This window comes from Muntiacus reevesi, chromosome 5, assembly GCF_963930625.1.
Source record: "Muntiacus reevesi chromosome 5, mMunRee1.1, whole genome shotgun sequence".
In the NCBI taxonomy this organism is placed as follows: Eukaryota; Metazoa; Chordata; class Mammalia; order Artiodactyla; family Cervidae; genus Muntiacus; species Muntiacus reevesi.
In genome coordinates, this window is record NC_089253.1 from 11,377,417 (window position 1) to 11,397,077 (window position 19,661).

At 39.1% G+C, this 19,661-nt stretch overlaps 1 protein-coding gene across 5 annotated transcripts in view; it reads left to right on the top strand.

Annotated features, from left to right (window-relative positions):
- DLG2 (discs large MAGUK scaffold protein 2) overlaps window positions 1-19,661 on the top strand; it is a 2,219,272-nt gene that overhangs the window by 1,431,623 nt on the left and 767,988 nt on the right. For all 5 annotated transcript variants that reach the window (XM_065936970.1, XM_065936964.1, XM_065936965.1 and 2 more), the window contains one exon: window positions 10,199-10,249. In XM_065936970.1, coding sequence (XP_065793042.1) covers window positions 10,199-10,249 — 51 coding nt within the window. The remainder of the gene's footprint in view (window positions 1-10,198; window positions 10,250-19,661) is intronic.

Here is a 19,661-nt window from a genome sequence, read left to right on the forward strand (position 1 = left end):
TCTTAACTAAGAATATCAGCAGTTATTTCTGTAGTTTGTGAGTGTTAATTTAAAATATGAAGTTCTATGATTGTTACTGTTGTCCAGTCACTTAGTTGTGTCCAACTCATTCTGGCCCCATGGACTACAACATGCCAAGATTCCCTGTCCTTCATCATCTGCCAGAGCTTGCTCAAACTCATGTTCATTGAGTTGGTGATGCCATCCAACCATCTCATCCTCTGTCATCTCCTTCTTCTCCTGCCTTCAATCTTTCCCAGCCTCAGGGTTTTTTCCAATGACTCAGCTCTTCCCATCAGGTGACCATGGTATTGGAGCTTCAGCTTCAACATCAGTCCTTCCAATGAATATTCTGGCTTGAGTTCCTTTAGGATTGACTGCTTTTATCTCCTTGCAGTCCAGTGGACTCTCAGGAATCTTTTCTAGCACCACAATTCAAAACATCAGTTCTTTGATGCTCAGCCTTCCTTATGGTCCAACTCTCACATCCATACATGACTAATGGAAAAACCACAGCTTTGACTATGTGGACCTTTGTCGGCAAAGTGATGTCTCTGCTTTCTAATATGCTGTCTATGTATGTCATAGCTTTTCTTCCAAGGAGCAAGTGTCTTTTAGTTTCATGGTTGCAGTCACCATCTGCAGTGATTTTGGAGCCCCAAAAAAGACAGTCTGTCACTGTTTCCAATTTTTCCCATCTATTTGCCATGAAATGATGGGACCAGATGCCATGATCTTAGTTTTTGAATGTTGAGTTTTGACCCAACTTTTTCACTCTCCTTTTTAACCCTCATCAAGAGGCTCTTTAGTTCCTCTTCACTTTCTGCCTTTAGAGCAGCATCATCTGCATATCTGAGGTTATTGATGTTTTTCCCGACAATCTTGATTCCACCTTGTGATTCATCCAGCCTGACAGTTCTCGTGATGTACTCTGCATATAAATTAAATAAGCAGGGTGAAGCTATACAGCCTTGATATACTCCTTTCTCAATTTTGAACCAGTCCATTGTTTGAGGTCTGATTCTAGCTGTTGCTTCTTGACCTGCATACAGGTTTCTCAGGAGATAGGCAAAGTGGTCTGGTATTACCATTTCTTTAAGAATTTTCCACAGATTGTTGTGATCCACACAGTCAAAGGCTTTAGCATAGACAATGAAGCAGAAGTAGATTTTTTCTGGAATCCCCTTGCTTCTTCTATAATCCAACAGATGTTGGCAATTTGACCTCTGGTTCCTTTGCCTTTTCTAAATCCAGCATGTACATCTGGAAGTTCTCTGTTCATGTACTGTTGAAGCCTACCTTGAAAGATTTTGAGCATTACCTTGGTAGCATGTGAAGTGAGTGCAATTGTACATTAGTTTGAACGTTCTTTGGCATTATCTTTCTTTGGGATTGGAATGAAAATTGACCTTTTCCAGTCCTGTGACCACTGCTGAGTTTTCCAAAGTTGCTGGCATATTGAGTGTAGCACTTTCACAGCATCATCTTTTAGAATTCATAATTGCCAGCTGAAATTTCATCACTTCACTAGTTTTGTTCATAATAATGCTTCCTAAGGCCCACTGGACTTTACACTCCAGGATGTCTTGCTCTAGGTGAGTGATCACATCCGTCGTGGTTATCCTGGTCATTAAAACATGACAGAGTGAGGTGAGCCAGAAAGATAAAGAACATTACAGTATACTAACACATATATACGGAATTTAGAAAGATGGTAACAATGGCCCTATATGCAGGGCAGAAGAAGAGACGCAGAAGTACAGAACAGACTTTTGAACTCTGGGGGAGAAGGGGAGGGTGGGATGTTTTGAAAGAACAGCATGTATATTATCTGTGGTGAAACAGACCACCAGCCCAGGTGGGAGGCATGAGTCAAGTGCTCGGGCCTGGTGGACTGGGAAGACCCAGAGGAGTCGGGTGGAGAGGGAGGTGGGATGGGGGACCGGGATGGGGAATTCGTGTAACTCTATGGCTGATTCATATCAATGTATGACAAAACCCACTGAAAAATTAAAAAAAAAAAAGAGTTTTAATTTCAAAAAAAAAAAAACATGTTATGTATTCTAATTTTAGCTTATGTTGCATATTTGTAAACCAGTCTCATTATAATTGAATAGTATTCATAAAATAACCAGATACATACTTCAGATTAAAATAGATGCTCACTAAAATTTAACCAGAAAATTTTTTGCTTACTGCTATTTAAAGAAAGAATATTAACACTTACACTAATGGCTATAATGCTTAGCAAAGATGAATTACAACAGCTTATAAGTGACAGAACTGCAGTTGGAATTTGGAACTTTTAGAGTCCATCTTCTGAGCTTTTAATTTCTCTGTAATAATTCCTCTTAATATGAAGAGCAGGTACAATTTTAGGCAGTGGAAATGGTCTGGAAGGAGGGACATTATTAAAGAAAGTGATGGACAGCTTAGTTGTGTGTGACAAACCTCCAGGCTTTGTTTAATGATGCTGTCATCCTGATTAGAGCTTCCATGCTGGTTTATTAGCTATCACTCTTTTAGTGCTTGTTTTTCATCCATTCAGCAGAGATATGTAAAGTTCAATGTGATGTAGGTCATGAATATCAGTCTTCCGTTCTTTCTTTTGGGTTGAGGGTAGAGCAAAACTCTCCCTATTTTCCTTTTTTCAAAGGTAAAGAGCTACCTTTTGTTTCTACTGGTGGACTTGAGATCTTTAAGAATAAATGGGGAAGGTGCTGAAGGTGATGTCCTTGAGTGGAGCTAAGGAGACCAGCTGACCTTGCCAGCTCATTTCCTTCCTGATGCTTACAAGATCAAGGAGAAGGGACATGCCTGAAGTACCTGGAGATTAGGGAGATATTAGCTGGTAGGATTATGGGTTGTCGACTGGGATCTTTGGAAGAGAGAATTAATAGAAAAGTTCCCAGTGAGCCCTTAAGTCAGGGTTGGGTGCACCTTGACCAAAGTGACAGGCAAAGTAAATATGATTTCAACAGTAGGTGGAGAGGAAAAGCCCTGATGTGAGAAGGTCAGAGCAGGGAGCAACCCCAGAGATCATCCATCTGCGTGAGAAAATTGAAGCACCGTGACCTTGTCATGTTACACTGCAGAATCAAGACTACAGTACAGGTCTTAATGATGCGCAGGCCAGGGCTTTCCCTCACAGAGCATTCTGAAGAAGCGGTTCCTGCTGTTCCCTACGCCCTGCCAGGCTCATCTCTTTCCTTCCCATTCTGATGAATATTGCCTCTGAACACGTTTGGTTCATACCACCTCCTCTATGAAACCTTTTTCGACAGCCTCTAGGTACAATCACGCGTCCCTTCCTTTATGTGGTCTCTGCACCTGCTATAATCAAGGCATTAACACAGCAGTCATATCACTTGCTTGCCTGTTGTCATTCATTAGTCTCTCTCTGCTAAGAGTGAGTTACTTGAGGACAGGAGTCATATCTCATTCATGCCTGTCTCTCCATGGCTTATCAAACCTAGCACATGGTAGGTTCTCAATAACTGTTAGATCATGCTTTAGTTCACATATTCAGTATTTAAATTAGAACTTACTAATTTAACAGCATGCTTCCCTGCTGGCTCAGATGGCAGAGAATCCACCTGCCGGAAATGTGGGTTCTATCCCTGGGTCAGGAAGATCCCCTGGTGATGGGGATGGCTATCCACTCTAATTATTCTTGCCTGGAGTATCCCATGGAAAGAGGAGCCTGGCAGGGTACATACAGTCCATGGGGTCACAAAGAGTCAGACATGACTGAGCAACTACCACTGACCGCTTCATGCATGTGTATAAAAACTTTCCCAAGATGGAGAGAGGAATTCAAGCCTTATTTGATAGGAAAAGACTGCAGTTAGGGGCTGCCAAGTAGAGAAGAATTCAGTAACAATGCAATTTTTAGAGTTCTCATGTGACTTGGTTCTAAAGATTCTTCTAGAAAGATATTATGAAGAAGGCATGGTGCCAGAAGCTACAGGGGTACCAAAAAAAAAAAAAAGAGTAAAATGAAGTCTTGTATCCTTATGAAGATGGAGCTATAAAGAATGCAATGAGATCCACCTTGGGAAAGTGAAAGTCACTCAGTCGTGTCCAACTCTTTGTGACCCCATGGACTGTACAGTCCAAGGAATTCTCCAGACCAGAATACTGGAGTGGGTAGCCTTTCTCTTCTCCAGAGGATCTTCCCAACCCAGGGATCAAACCCAGGTCTCCCTCATTACAGGCAGATTCTTTACCAGCTGAGCCACAAAGGAAGCCCCAGAATACTGGAGTGGGTAGCCTATCCCTTCTCCAGGGGATCTTCCTGACCCAGGATTTGAACTGGGGTCTCCTGCATTGCAGGAGGATTCTTTACCAGCTGAGCTATCAGGGAAGCCACCCTTGGGAAAGTTAGTGCCAGTAACAGAGCAACATGATGGTCAAACTGGGCAAGAGAATATTAAAAAGAAAACACAGAGTTCCCTGGGAGCCCAGTGGCTAAGACTCCAAACTCCCAGTGCAGGGGCCCGGGTTCAATCCCTGGTCAGAGAGTTAGATCCCAAATGCCACAACTAAGAGTCTGCATGCTACAAATAAAGACCCCTCGTGCCACAGTGACGATCAAAGATCTCCTGTGCCACAACGAGAGAGAAGTGAGTAAATGTTCGATATTTGATCAAATAAATCTTGTGACCCTGCAGATTGTCAATCCAGAACTAATTAGAATAACTCTCACTACTGAATACCCACTATGCGCCAGGCAGCTAAGATGTGTTCTCTCATTTATTCTTCTCAACAATTTCATAAAAATAATCATGTGCTATTGTAACCAGAATTTCTCTTCTTTTTTTAGACATTTTGATAGGTGTGTAATTATCTCATTGTTTTACCCTGCATGCACATGTAGCTGATTCACTTTGTGGTGCAGCAGAAACTAACACAACATTGTAAAGCAGTTATATTTCAATTAAAAAAAACAAATTTTCAAAAAGATACACAAATGGCATAAGTATATGGATAGATACTCTTTATTTTTAAGCCAGTTGTCATAGATACCTTTAAATTATTGTTGAAATTCATCACTCAGCTTTATATACTAAAAACTAAAAATTGAGCTAAGTCTTATTTACTGTTTTATAATCACTTATTATAATGGGCAGAATTAGTCCATTACTGTCATATTCCATACTACTGGGGAATCAAATATGTATACACAGCAAATAATAAACAGATCTGTATAGCTCTTCTTGCATGTGGCAACAGGGGGGCTATGGCTCAAATTCACTTCTTTATTTTGTATATTAGATATCTCATGTCTGTGAGGTTTTAATGTTTGTGTTTGGTACCTCTATAAAGACTGTATGTTTCTTGAGAACAGGAATAATATACTAAAATCTTTATTTTCTCAGTGCCTCTCACATCCCTTGGCACATCATGCAAGCTCAATACTTGTTCATTGGGTAGGGTTGCTTTGTCCTAAGAAGTCAACACTTTGATATTCGTGTTTCAGCACTTGTTTTAATATGTGATATAGGGATGTATAAAATTCATTCATCTGACATTTTAGTATGCTGTTAGTTTTAATGAAGTTACACTATAGACACGAACAAAAAATTCAAAGAAATTGTTACTTAAGATTCCAGTTAAAGAACATTAAAACATGGAATAGTTCACATGTCTTATTCATGAAAAACCTCTTTTCAAGAGATAAAAACAGATCTCAAATCAAATTATATTATCACCCAGACAGGTGGTTACTATAGCATTGAAGGAAAAAAAAAAAAAGAAAAAGCAGTGAAATTAACTAAAGACTGTTGGGGAGAGAAAAACATATATAAAATATTCAGAGTTTATGAAATTAGAATTTTAAATACCAAGTTTGAATTTGAATAGGTTATGCTCTTGTCTTAACTTCCATCTGAGGCCAGGAAGGCTAGATGCTCAGAACAAGACAGGACAATGTGTGGCATCAATTTGGTTTTCCAGCCACCCTGGAAACCTACCGACTGACACTCCATAACCATTAGGTTCAGAAAAATCAAGTATCCGAACAAAAACATATTTCAAAACTGGGAACTTCCATCTATTTTACTGACCCTCCACGTCTAGAAAGCTGCCAGTCCTCTCACTTCTCCAGGTGGAGAGACGATGCTGATTGATGGTCAGAGCCAGAGCTGAGTTAACCAGAACCATCTCCATGCACCTGTACAGGCTGCAAACCATCAGTAATATAAAACATTACCGGGGTGCTTAAATCTCACAGGAAATGCTGTTAGTCAAGAAAAAAAATTGTATTTGGCAGTATTTTCCAGGAAGAATGTTATTTGTTGTTGTTTAGTTGCCCAGTCATGTCCGACTCTTTTGTGACTCCATGGATTGGGATTTTCCAGGCAAGAATACTGGAATAGGTTGCCATCTTCTTTCTCCAGGGAATCTTCCTGACCCAGGGATCAAACCAGTCTCCTGCCTGCATCTCCTGAATTGCAGGGGGATTCTTTTTTTTTTTCAGTGTGTATCATTTATTTTATTTTATTTTTTTCATTTATTTTTATTAGTTGGAGGCTAATTACTTTGCAATATTGTAGTGGTTTTTGCCATACATTGACATGAATCAGCCATGGATTTACATGTGTTCCCCATCCTGAACCCCCCTCCCACCTCCCTCCCCATCCCATCCCTCTGGGTAATCCCAGTGCACCAGCTCCAAGGGGGATTCTTTACAGCTGAGCTACTGGGGAAGCCAAAATTGAATGCGTATTCAGTCTCATCCAAGTCTTTGTGACCTCATGGAATATAGACTGCCGGGCTCTGTCCATGGAATTTTCCAGACAAGAATACTAGAGTGGGTTGCCATGCCCTCCTCCATGGGATCTTCCAGACCCAAGGATTGAACCCATGTCCTTGAATCTCCTGTTTTGGCAGACAGATTCTTTGCCACTGCACCACTTGGGAAGCCCCCTTTTTTAAAAAAAAAAAATGATTTTATTTATTTTTGGCTGTTCTGGGTCTTTGTTGCCGCATGGGCTTTTCCCCAGCTGAGAGCTGGGTCTGTTCTATAGCTGCGGTGTGCTGACTTCAATAGTTGCAGCTTAGTAGTTGTGGTTCCGGGACTCTAGAGCAGCCTCAGTACTTGTGGTGCGGGGGCTTGGTTGCTCCTCAGCATGCTGGGATCTTCCTGGACCGGAAATTGAACCAGAGTCTCCTTCATTGGCAGACTGATTCTTTACCTCTGAGCCACCAGGGAAGCCCCAAAGCCCCCCACCCCACCCCCTTTTTTTTTCTTTTTAACTAAATGGCATGTGTTGTTAAACTAATTGGAAGTAGTGTGAGACCATCAAGGCAAGTTGAGACAATAGATTGTCTGTAAACCCCCCAGAAGATGATGGGAGGCCCTTCCTGACAGTTTTTCTTGGTTTTTCAGAGTAAGAATACACAAAATAAAGGCTAGGAGGGAATTACTGTTCATAACTTTTGGCTCTTTACCACCCAGAGAGCACCTATTCGTCTAAGCCAGTGTGAACAAAAAGCATTTAAAGACGGTTGAGTTGGTATACTCCTCTGAAAAGTTATTTGTGCTGCTTGTGGTCCAGTTGCCCAGTCATGTCCAACTCTTTGTGACCCTGTAGACTATAGCCTGTCCATGGAATTTGCCAGGCAAGAGTACTGGAGAGGGTTGCCATTTCCTTCTCCAGGGGATCTTCCTGACCCAGGGATCAAACCTGCATCTCTCGCATCTCCTGCATTGACAGGGGGATTCTTTACCAGTAGCTCTACTGGGAAGCTACAAATGTCACAGTCCACTTTTACAACACTTATGTTTAAAATGGAAGTATTCTTAGTTCTTTCTATTTCGTTCTTTTCCCCAAGGTCTTTGCCAAGGGTCGGTGTAGGATTTCCTTTCTTAGGGGTCCTCAGGCAGTGTAGAATGTGCTCTCTTAGTGATAAAGCAGTAAACTCTAGAACCTCTTGAATGTCTTTCCTGTTATTCCATGTTTAAAATGCTCCTCAATTAAAGCTTGAAATATTGTCTCACCTATGCTAAAATCCTTTCACTCCTTTATAATTTCACTAGATCCAGTTGTAGTCGTGGAATATTTTCTTTTATAAGGAAGGTTACATCCCCACCTGGATGTCATTTTCCCTTCCTATGAAGAAATCCTGGGTACTAATGAATTAGGCAAACGACATTGCTTTCTTAGGTTGAAAACTAAAGACCCATGGAGTCAATGTGAAGCCATCAATAGTTCATGTAGCTGTCTGGGGAGCTTTTGGATACAAACTTGGATATGTATAAATAATGCTTCTAGGATTTATAATTCAGCATATATGATCATACAAATATTAAGCAATATTTTGGTAGACCCCCAACTATGCAATGTATGTCACTAAAATATTCTTCTTTTATGCACTTCCTAACAGAATTTTCACCTCTGATATTTATTATCAGAGGCTTGTTGTTTTCTTCTCTTTGAAGTTTTGTTGTTTTTTTTTTCCACCACAGTTTGCAGCACTTTAGTAGTGTGAAGGGCTCCACTCTAGAGAACACTGAAGTGAAAAAAAGCTTCATGGAGCCATACTGTGAGAATTAAAACACATTACATTAACTCAGCCTTCGCTTTCTGACTTCCCTCTGTCAACTAAAATCAGTTTTGAAAAAATAAAAAAAGACAAAAAAAGAATTGATATGGGAACACACATACAGGGAGTTTGAGTTTTGATTTTTACATGTGAAAAATAAAATTAAAAAAACTGTAAAGTTGCTAAACCTTAGTGGTAACATCATCAAGTTCTCCTCCCTGAGTCATTAAGTTGCTGAAGCCCAGAAAATCAAATTTGGTTTCAGGCTGTTTGATAATGTAGTAACACAATAAGATGTGATTCACCAATTAGCTCATATAATTAGAAAATAAAAAACATGCTCTAAGTGACTGGTGGACACATTTAAGTAAAGTCTATTGTTCTCTATATTTGCTGATTACAGTTATGATTATACCTTCACTTAATGATACCATATTCAAATTCCTTATGGAAGAGAACCCACAAATGCCTCTGTTTATAAATCGGGTAAATAATTTACTTAGTTCAGTTATTCATCCATTCACTTTTTTCCCTTCTTTATTTATTTATTTTTTTTTGGTCAGGCTCCATTAGGTCATGTGACTGCCTGGTCCTTGCCTCCATAAAGCTCTTAATATGCAAGAACTATGTTTAAATTCTTCTACAGAAGGGACAGTAAAGTAAAATTAGAATTTTATAAAAATCATAGATTTTTATTTGAAAATTAGTTTTTTCTCACTAATTTCTAAATGTTAATAATGTTGCTGAGACATATTCTAACAACAACAACCAAAAATAGCCAATTCAAGAATTTCCTTGCTCAGAAATTTTGCCTGGCTGAATAGGATCTGTGATAGATAAAAGTGAGAATTGAATATTTGTTAGATTATTTTAAAGTAGCTCTTCATATGTTCTGTATTCATGTCACTTGAAATCTAAGTCATATGTTATATGTTGCCTGACTATACTTAACATGTGTTTCTCTCTCTAAGTTCGAATCAATTTAAGGGTTGGTTGGATGGTTAAAATGGTTTCTCACTAGAAATTTCAAGCATGTCCTGGTTTGTTCCTTTCTCATTGCTACTGAAGCCATGGTTACATGGCTCAGGGCTTCTCAACAAATATAGCAGGAGGATAATGGGCATAAATTACCCAAGCTTGAACCAATAAAGAGAAGGCATTCTTTATCTAACATGGTCATTCTTAATGCTGTTTTACAGCCAAAAATGTAATATGGTTGTGTTGCCCTTTACCACTGATTTTTAAGGTCATATTCTAGAATCTATCCATAGAAAAATTGAAAGATATTAGGAAAAAATTTCCCTTGTAACTGTAACAATGACCCTAGGTGGCTTTCTCTTTGTAAATTCACAGTACATATTTTGTACTGTTTTCTCTCCCCCAAACATCAAGAAATTTTAAAGGATACAGTGAGTGTTTTTTTGTTGTGTTGTGTTTTGTTTTGTTTTGTTTGTAGAGTCTCAGTCATATTTCGGAATACCTTGGACTATATTTCATTTGGAAGAGAACATACAGTCACAAACATCAATAGAGTGTGGTTTATTCATAGCCAGGATGCAATTTAACCCCCTAATGTTATTTAAAATGCAGCTCTCTCCTCCTCAAAATGTATTTAATGGTTTTCTTTATTTTTTTTTCCTGTTTACAGGTCAATGGAACAGAAATTGAATATGAGTTTGAAGAAATTACATTGGAGAGGGTAAGAAAAAATCCAATAATCCAAAACCCTAATCTTGCATCCCACATTCTGCTTTCTAATGGGTTGTCTTGGGAAAATATGCAAATATGTATTATATACACACTCACAATGAAAATACTAATGAAATGTTTGCAGTGGAAGGCATGGAGACAAGCCAACCAACCTACCAGAATTTTTCCTTATGTATAATGCATGGCCAGGATTTGGAGAAATGAATAGGGGAAGCCAAGTATGCAGTGAGCTTGTGTGATGTGAAAGTGAAAATGTTAGTTGCTCAGTCGTGTCCGATTCTTTGTGACCCCGTGGACTCCTCTGGCCATGGGATTTCCCAGGCAAGAATACTAGAGCAGGTTGCCATTGCCTTCTCTAGGGGATCTTCCTGACCCAGGGATCAATACTTTTTTTCCTATTGTTTTCATTATTAATCTTTTGCTATGCATTTTAAGATATGTTATACTGTATTTTCATTTATGTGATATTAATGTGATCTTCTTAACTACCATTACCATGCTTTTTCTTTCTTTTTTTTTTTTAGTTTAAAATAATATGTGATGGATTTTAAAACCTCCCTCATAGAGAAAAACACAGCAACCCTGCAGAGTTCTGAAAACATGCTGTTCATTCCTTGGCAAAGGTTTGAAAAATTAGGGAAATTTTGTGTACCATAAGCCTGAGATATAAAGGTGTTTTAGAGAAGAATAAGAAAAAGGCCAAAGAATGCCTAGAAAAAGGTGACTGAAAGGTATTAACAGGACCTTCATCAAAGAAGAAAAGGCCAATAGCATCCAGAACCTTGCTCAGCCTTATTATTAAACAAAGAAACAATGGTACTAAAGTTTTTCTCAACCCAATTGGCAAAACATTTAAAAGGAAGGTTAATATTCACTGCCATGAGTGAGCCTGGAAATTGGAGCAGTCATTTGTTGTTGTTGCCCCATCGCTCAGTCATGTCTGATTCTCTGCCACCTCGTGAACTGCAGCACACCAGGCTTCTTTGTCCTTGACTGTTTCCCAAATTTGATCAAACTTATGTCCATTAAGTTGATGATGCCATCCAACCATCTCATCCTCTGTCGCCCCCTTCTCCTGTTGCCCTGTCTTTCCCAGCATCATTTCCAATGAGTTGACTCTCTGCATCAGGTGGCCAAGGTATTGGAGCTTCAGCATCAGTCCTTCCAATGAATATTCAGGACTGATTTCCATTAGGATGGACTGGTTTGATCTGCTTGCAGTCTGAAGAACTCTCAAGAGTCTCCTCCAGCACCACAGTTCACAAGCATCAATTATTCAGTGCTCAGCCTTCTTTATGGTCCAACTCTCATAGTCATACATGACCACTGGAAAAAATCTTAGCTTTGACTATGCGAACCTTTGTTGGCAAAGTAATGTCTCTGCTTTTTAATATTCTGTCTAGGTTGTCATAGCTTTTCTTCCAAGAAACAAGTGTCTTTTAATTTCATGGCTACAGTCACCTCCACAGTGATTTTGGAGCCCAAGAAAATAAAGTCTGTAACTATTTCCATTGTTTCCCCATCTATTTACCATGAAGCTACGGGACCAGATGTCATGTTCTTAATTATTTGAATGTTGAGTTTTAAGCCAGCTTTTTCACTCTCCTCTTTCACCTTCATCTGCATATGCATAATATACATTCATAATGAAGATATATACCAAAATGTTAAAAATTATTAGCTCTTGTTAAGGATTTTGAGGTAATTGTTAGTTACTTCTTTTTGTTTATATTTATTTTCTACACTTTCCATAATAAACATGCAATGTGAGAGTGCTCAGATGCTCAGTCATGCCCAGCTCTTTGTGACCCTTCCAAATTAGCCCACCATGCTCCTCTGTCCATGGGATTTTTCAGGCAAGAATACTGGAGTGGGTTGCCATTTTCCCCTCTAGGGAAACATGTAATACATTTATATTAAGAAATAAAAATGTAAGTATTTTTTTTCTGTGCTCTCATCCAAGCATGAATTCAGACTCTAGATCTACATTTAAAATTATTTTTTTCTTTTTTAGTTTACTAATTATTCAGTTTCGTTAGGTCATTTCTTACTTCCAGCCTAATTTTTATTGTCAGTGGCTTTAAAAGGAAATTTGCATTAAAAGTTAAGTATTTGACAGGGTTCTTTAAAACTTCCATTATGAACTTTGATAAACTGTTTTAAAGGCATGCTAAACGGATAAAAGTGAGGTTTATGGAAAATCAACCCAAATGAGGAAAGAGAAGATATCTTTCCTTCTAAATCACTAATTCATCTGTCCAGAAATAGCTATATAAGTTGTAGGATGCAGCGCAAGATCAAGGTGAGAGGCCTTTGTTTAAAAACCAGTAAAAGATGACAACGGCAGTGCCTTCTAACCATAGGATCTCTTTGCACTGCACAGATCTCACCCTTATGAGGTCAGCTCTGTCTCCCTGAACCCCACACATAGATATGTCTTGACTGTAACACCATTTAGTTACCCTGGTTTTATAGGTCAGAAATAGTTAGATGCTAGCAGTGATGTGAGATAGAACGTTCTCTATGAATCAGACAATGGTGGGTCCTGGTGTGTGTTTGCACTCGCTTCATGAGCCTGCATGGCATCACCCGTCCTTCACTTCCCGCCCTAAGGTTCTCAATCACACTCTGAACCTTCTCCCTGCTCTTAGCTGTACCCTTCCCAAGACCTGTATGTCGAGCATCATCTTCTCTGTGTCCTTGTCATTTATTCTAGTACTCCTCCTCTCCCCACTGGGACCTTGATTCTGATTTCACCGTTTGCCTTCTGTTTTCACCCTTACGCCCTCACTTCCCTCCTCCCCTTGGCCTCTGTTCCCTGGTCCATCACTCTAATTTTCCTTCTTACACACTCAGCATTTTTTCTCCTCTCTCCTTCTTTGTGGTCATCTCAGCCCTTGTTAACCTACCGTGGTTAAACTTACACCTTCCTGATTACTCCATGTCAGCGTCTGGGCAACTAATCACGGCAAGAGAAGCACCTAGTCATCTCACTTTAAATTTATAAATGTTGGCTTCAAACGAACTCTCAAAACAACCAACCAGTTCTTAGCAACCTCCTTAGAAAAATCCTTTTCTCGGTCTCTGGGAAAACAGTTTCCTGTCTCATTTCATCTCCTCAAATCTCGAACACCCCCTCCCTCATCCTCGCTCTTAACTATTAATTTCTCTCCATATGTCCTCGAGAAAATCTAAGCCATCAAAGGAACACCGCCTTACTTCCTACCACCAGATTCACTAGTGTGCTTCTCTGTTCCCTGATTCTTTCCAAGGCCAGCTCTTCACTTGTAACCCGGACTCCATAACCTCTTGTCCATTTAAGGAATTTGCTTCTGGAGTTTTCTCCTCTCTCTCCTGCAATATCAGTTTCTCTCTTGCCTTTTTATTTATTTATTTATTTTTGGATAAATTTAATTTAGACGTGATAATAGCTCTCATCTTAAAAAAAAAAAATGTATCCCTTGACCCAATGTTCCTCACCCATTATTGCCTCATTGTTCTGTTGAGCGTAACCAAAAATCTCGGAACACTGTCTACTTTAACTCCACTTTAGTACTTCCTCTCCTTATTTTAACCTATTTCGTGTTTTCATCCTCATGGTAACTCTAAAACGGTCCCTGTCAAAGTCACAGCAAGTTCCGTCTTGCTAAATACACACCCCAGCTCTCAGTCCTGACTTCTGAGCAGCACTTGCTGCAGCTGTCACTGCCTCCTTCCTCAAACGTGTTAATTTCTTGCCTTCCAGGACAAAGCACTCTCCTGCTTATTTACCATCTCATCAGTGCCCTTTCTCAGTCTCCTTGCTGGTTCTTCCTCTAAATGTTGGAATGCTCCAGAAACCTAGTACCCAAATTTGATATATTCCAAACAGAATTCATGATTTCCCTGTACTGCCTGTCCTCAGGGCCAAAGCTGCTTCTCTCCTAATATTCGTTATCTGAACTCATTGACTCTATACTATTCCTTGTAATTCAGGCCAAAAATAATGTATCGAGAAGTCTTGTATAATTACTCTTTTTCCCTTGGTATCTAGCAAAAGTCCTAGTGGTGCTACCATAAAAATATATTTCAAAATCAGTCAAATCTTAGCACTCTGCTGAATCTTGGTCCAAATCAATATCACACCATGCCTGGACCACAGTAATAGCTTCTACTTCTGTCCATTCTTTTCCAGAAGGTAGCCAGAGTGATTTTTGAAGGAGAAACCTGATCATACCACTTCTATTCCTAAGACCCTCCAAGAAGTGATAATTACACTCATTATCATCACCTACAAGGCTGTATATAATCTGACCTCTGCTGCTTTCCTCAATATTATGGCCTAACTGTCAACTCCTAGAAGAGTTCACTTCGACCACACTGACTTTCTCATCATTCCTCAAATGCCAGGCTTTTCTCACCTGAGGCATTTATGTGTGATACTCTGTGTGCCTGCAAAAATCTCCCCTCGGCTCCTTATGAGATTTGCTCATTTCATCATTGAAATAGCAACTCAAATGTCGCCTCCTCAGAAAAATCTCCCCTTTGTACTCCATTGAAGTCGTACAGTTTCCCCATCACACTTTTTTTTTCCTTCTCATAGTTTTATTGTTATATAATTGTCCTTACTAACATCTGAAATTTATAGTATTTATTTATGTATTTATGTATTGTTTGCTTTGTTAACATCTATCTCCTCCTTAAATATATACTATATGTAAATATATGGGCAACTCTACATCCAATTCGCCTAGAACAGTATCTGGAATGTAGTATGCATTCAGTGACTATTGGGGTTTATGCCTGTGCTCACAAGTACAGAGAAATAGGGACACATGGCCTGTGTTTGACTCTGGCTCTGTCACTTACTGGTCAAGTTACTTTGAGTTGAGTACTTAACGTTTCTGTGTCTCAATTTCCACATCTGGAAATGAGATTAAGGTATTTATTAACACTTCCTAGGCCTTCGTGATGATTGAAAGTGAAAGTCACTCAGTCGTGTCTGACTCTTTATGACCCCATGGACTATACAGTCCATGGAATTCTCCAGGCCAGAGTAATGGAGTGGGTAGGCTTTCCCTTCTCTAGGGGATCTTCCCAACCCAGGGATCAAACCCAGGTCTCCCGCATTGCAGGCGGATTCTTTACCAGCAGAGCCACAAAGGAAGCCCAAGAACACTGGAGTGGGTAGCCTATCCCTTCTCTTATGATTGTTAATGGAGTTAATATAAAGATTTAGAATAGCATGCATCTTTATTATTCTCAACATTTCCTTCATACTAATTTGATAGTTCTCACAAGTGTTATTTATAGGCTCGCCGAGGAAGCTTAAAACCTAGCTTCTCGGTCTCAATGAACAATTTCCATCAATCCAACAAGAATTCTTTTCATACTGGCTTTCCCTGTTCTTTCTCCCCGTTACTTGAATTGATGTTAGACATCCAATGAATCGACCTGCCAGTGCAGGACATGTGAGAGATGTGAGTTCAATCCCTGGGTTGGGAAGATCTTCTGAAGTATAAAATGGCAACTCGGTCCATTATTCTTGCCTGGGGAATCCCATGGACAGAGGCTCCTGACAGGCTACAGTCCATGGGGTCTCAGAGAGTTGGACATGAGTGAACAAAGAGCTCAATAAGGAAGTTACCGTCTTTGCTATATGTGTTACAGCTTACATTTTTGATGCATTTCATCTCTGTAACATTTGATTTAGTAATAAGCTAATCACATTTAGTAACATCCCTATGAGGTGGATATTGCTAACTTCATTTAACACATTAGGACACTCATAATTTAAATGAGTTTAAATTAAACTCAGAAATTAAGTCACATGTCAAAAGTCACAGCGTTAGTCAAAGATAGAACTAGGATTCAGCTCCATGCCCACCAGACATGAAAACCTAAGCTCATTGCTGCTGAGTTAAATTGCACCAAATTAAGCTCAAGTGTTTTTTCCTCCAAGAAATTTTTCTTGACTTCCCCTCTTGGGAAAGGTTCCCCTGCATAAATTAACACAAGTAGAGAATTTCTCACACTAAATGATGAAGAAAATGTCTTTTCCACTGAAATGTGAGTTCCTTGACGGAAGGAATTTTATTGTAGTGTTCTTTATATTCCTATGACAGTATTAAAAGAAAAGGGGAAACCACTGCACAATTTGAGGGCATGTTGATGACTCCTTCCCTCTAGTGCCATCAGTCGATGCATTGGCTGCTTTGCCACACATGATAAATCCCACACCTGTCTTATGGACACTTAGGTGTCAAACACTTTTTGAACAAGGGTCCTGAGCACAGCCCTTGTTTCATAGAATTTCACCACCTGGGGGAGGACACCGAAGTAAATGGGCAGAAAGCATAATGAAGAACAGAATGCAGTGACTGCCTGGCCCAGAATGGAGAATTTCTCTGAGACATTATACCTGAAGGGTGAAGAGAAACTAGCCATGGGCAAGGAAGGAGAAGAGGACCTCTCAGGAAACAGCAAGTGTAAATGTTCAAGGGTCTATGGAAAAGTAACATGCTCAAGGAACTGCAGGTATCAACAGTTCAGGATGACTGTGGCTCAAGCTTTGAAGTGAGACTCGGAGAGAGAGAGAGAGAGAAAGCAGGCAGGAAGGATGGAAAGGACTGGAAACATAGATGCCTTGAGTAACATTTAAATTTTAAATTGTATCTTGGAGACTATGGTGAGCCTTTGGAAAATTTTACTCAGAAAAAAGTGACACAATCATACTTGTGTTTGAAAAAGATCACTTTAGCGGCAGTATTGGGTGTACAGGATTCAGGAGACGATGCAGATGTGCCATTTAAGACATAAAATTAATGACTAAATTCTGCCCATGGAGGTGATGGAAAAGATATTCAAAATATTTTAAGAATCTTAGAAGAACAGATTCTGGTGTTTTGTAGGATGAGAAAATGTTGTAGAGGTCAAAGATGCCTAGACAATAGTCCAACAAATTTACACAATCTGGGCCTCTCAGCCCTGGACACCTGTGATATTTCAAGACTTTCTCACACCCTCAACTCCTGTGACATTAATAAAGGTAGCTGAGTATAATGTCTATGCCTCTGAGTGATTTCTCCATTATTCATGTATGAAATTAATAGGTTATGTACCCCTAATATGGTTTGTATCAAGAGAAGAGAGTTGACCCAGCATGGATAATAGATTCATCATGCCTTCATAACCCTGACCAGCATGCATGACTACAGTTTAGCAGAGATGTTGAAGTGACTATCTGACCATCTGCCGACCCCTACCACAGTCTCCCAAAAAGGAAAAATAACATTTGGAGTGTTTTCCTGACAGCTGCAGAATGTATGACCATGTGACACTATTTGAAGATTCTGTCTGACACGTCGGGGATATTCTTTTGCATTTTTTCTTAAAAAAAGAGCTGAGCCATATTCCTAAGTATAAATCATCGATTTTGTTACTTATTATTAGATCCATGCCAAAATCAACAGATCTATAGGGCAGAGAAAATTGACTGACTTATGGCACCCTGCAAATTCCTGCAGCTGAACTGAGTTTGGGATGTCAGGTGGATAACTTGGGAATTTTTTAAACAGTATTTGTAAACTGTAGGTAAGCAGTAACCAAATAAAGTTGTCTACTGATGAAGTCTTGAGACTCATCCAGGCTTCAAATTAACTAGAAATTCCTTGGATGTCTGAATCAGGCCAAATTTATTTATCTCACGCTGTCGAGTTTCCATGAAGATGAAAATTCCTAAATTCAAATGGAATTAAGGATCTGTTGCTTCAAGTAATGTAGAGGCTTTAGGTTTCTAAATTTCAAGTTTTCTTCTGGATCTCTGTAGCTATTTCAAATTAGTAGTAACAGGAATAAAAAGCCAGAGTCCTGAAGATATTTGATGGGATTTCATATAGTCAGCTATAGTACAATCTTATTCTATTTTAGTTAAATAATTTTAATGCTAGATAATCATCTTAAACTCTAAATGTTATGCATTTGCAATTATCAGTGTATGTTTTAGTGTGTTTGAAATATATATACACACATATGTATATTTACAGATATAGATACCATCCAAATGTAAGTGTGTATTTAGATGTAAAAATATTTACTTAATATATGTGAATTTTGATCAAAGTGTTATTGGCTTTGTGGAAGGTATTGCAAGTTTTCTAGAACAAGAGTAGATTCACATAAGCAGTCGAAATAAGCACAATTTTTGAGTTCGGACTTCCTTTTGAATCCAGAATCAGCCACTTTCTATGTGACCTTGAACAAATGACTTAACCTACTAAGCCTCAGCTTTCTTCATGATGAATGTAGTACTAGTATCTGTCGTATACCACTGTTGTGAAAAATAGAAATAATGTGTAAATGCCTTAAATAGTTCATGGAACAACATAGATTCTCAATATTATTAGTTTTTATAAAGTGTATAAATGCACCTTTAAGCTTGATTCTTTTTTTTCAAAGATGTCACTGTTGGTTAACTTTAGGCCATGATTCTAGGCCTAGGTCAAGTGGCAGATGTATGGTTCTGCTTTTCTCTGTGTGTGTTTGTGTGTGTGTGAGAGAGAGAGGGAGGGAGGGAGAGGGATTTTTTTTTTAATGGCAAATGATAAGCTTCTTAAATGATCTCCAAAAAGTATATATTCCCAATTATTAATGCATTTTAAGTATATAAATGGAGTCTGCCCTGAGTTTGCAGCCGTAGCTTCCTCTAGAATAACTCCAGACTTTTTGTAGCTCTATCTTCCATTCTTTGTTAGTTCACAAGAATTTAGCTCCTAGCTAGACAAGCAGTTAGCGTTTTCTGTTCAATAGCTTTTGGCTATGATATTTGCTTCAGATTCTTTTAAATATTTTATTCTAATGATCTTTCACTTCCAGTCTCTACATATGAAATAGTTAGCTTTTTTTTTTTTTTTTTTTTTTTGTCTGTACATTAGAACAGGCAGGAGGGACATTCTTCTTCTTTGGGGGAACTGCTTCTCTGCCCATTCCATCCACGTCATTCTGAGGACCACTGCCAGTCATATAGCATCCACGGTCACACAGCTGATTGATCTAGAGCTACTCATTGGAATTACCTGACAAGCTAGTAAAAATTAATAATAATAATTATAACACAGATCCCTGAACCATGCCCTAGACTGAATGAACCAGAATCTTGGGTGTGTGGGACTTGAGAGATCTTTATTTTAAAAACTCTTCTTGGGTACTAGATGTACAGTTTACAGGCTGACACCTGAGTCAGACTAAACCAAATATAAGCGCTCCTCAGGATTTTTCACACTGGAGTTTGGGGAAGGGAGAGGTGTTGCATTCCAACTGTGCAGTAGAGTTCTGAGAGATGAGACGAAAAGTGGTTGCCATATGAATTTCCTGCCTCGTGGAGCAAGCTCCTCTGAGAAAATGAGGCTTCCCACAGAGAGAGA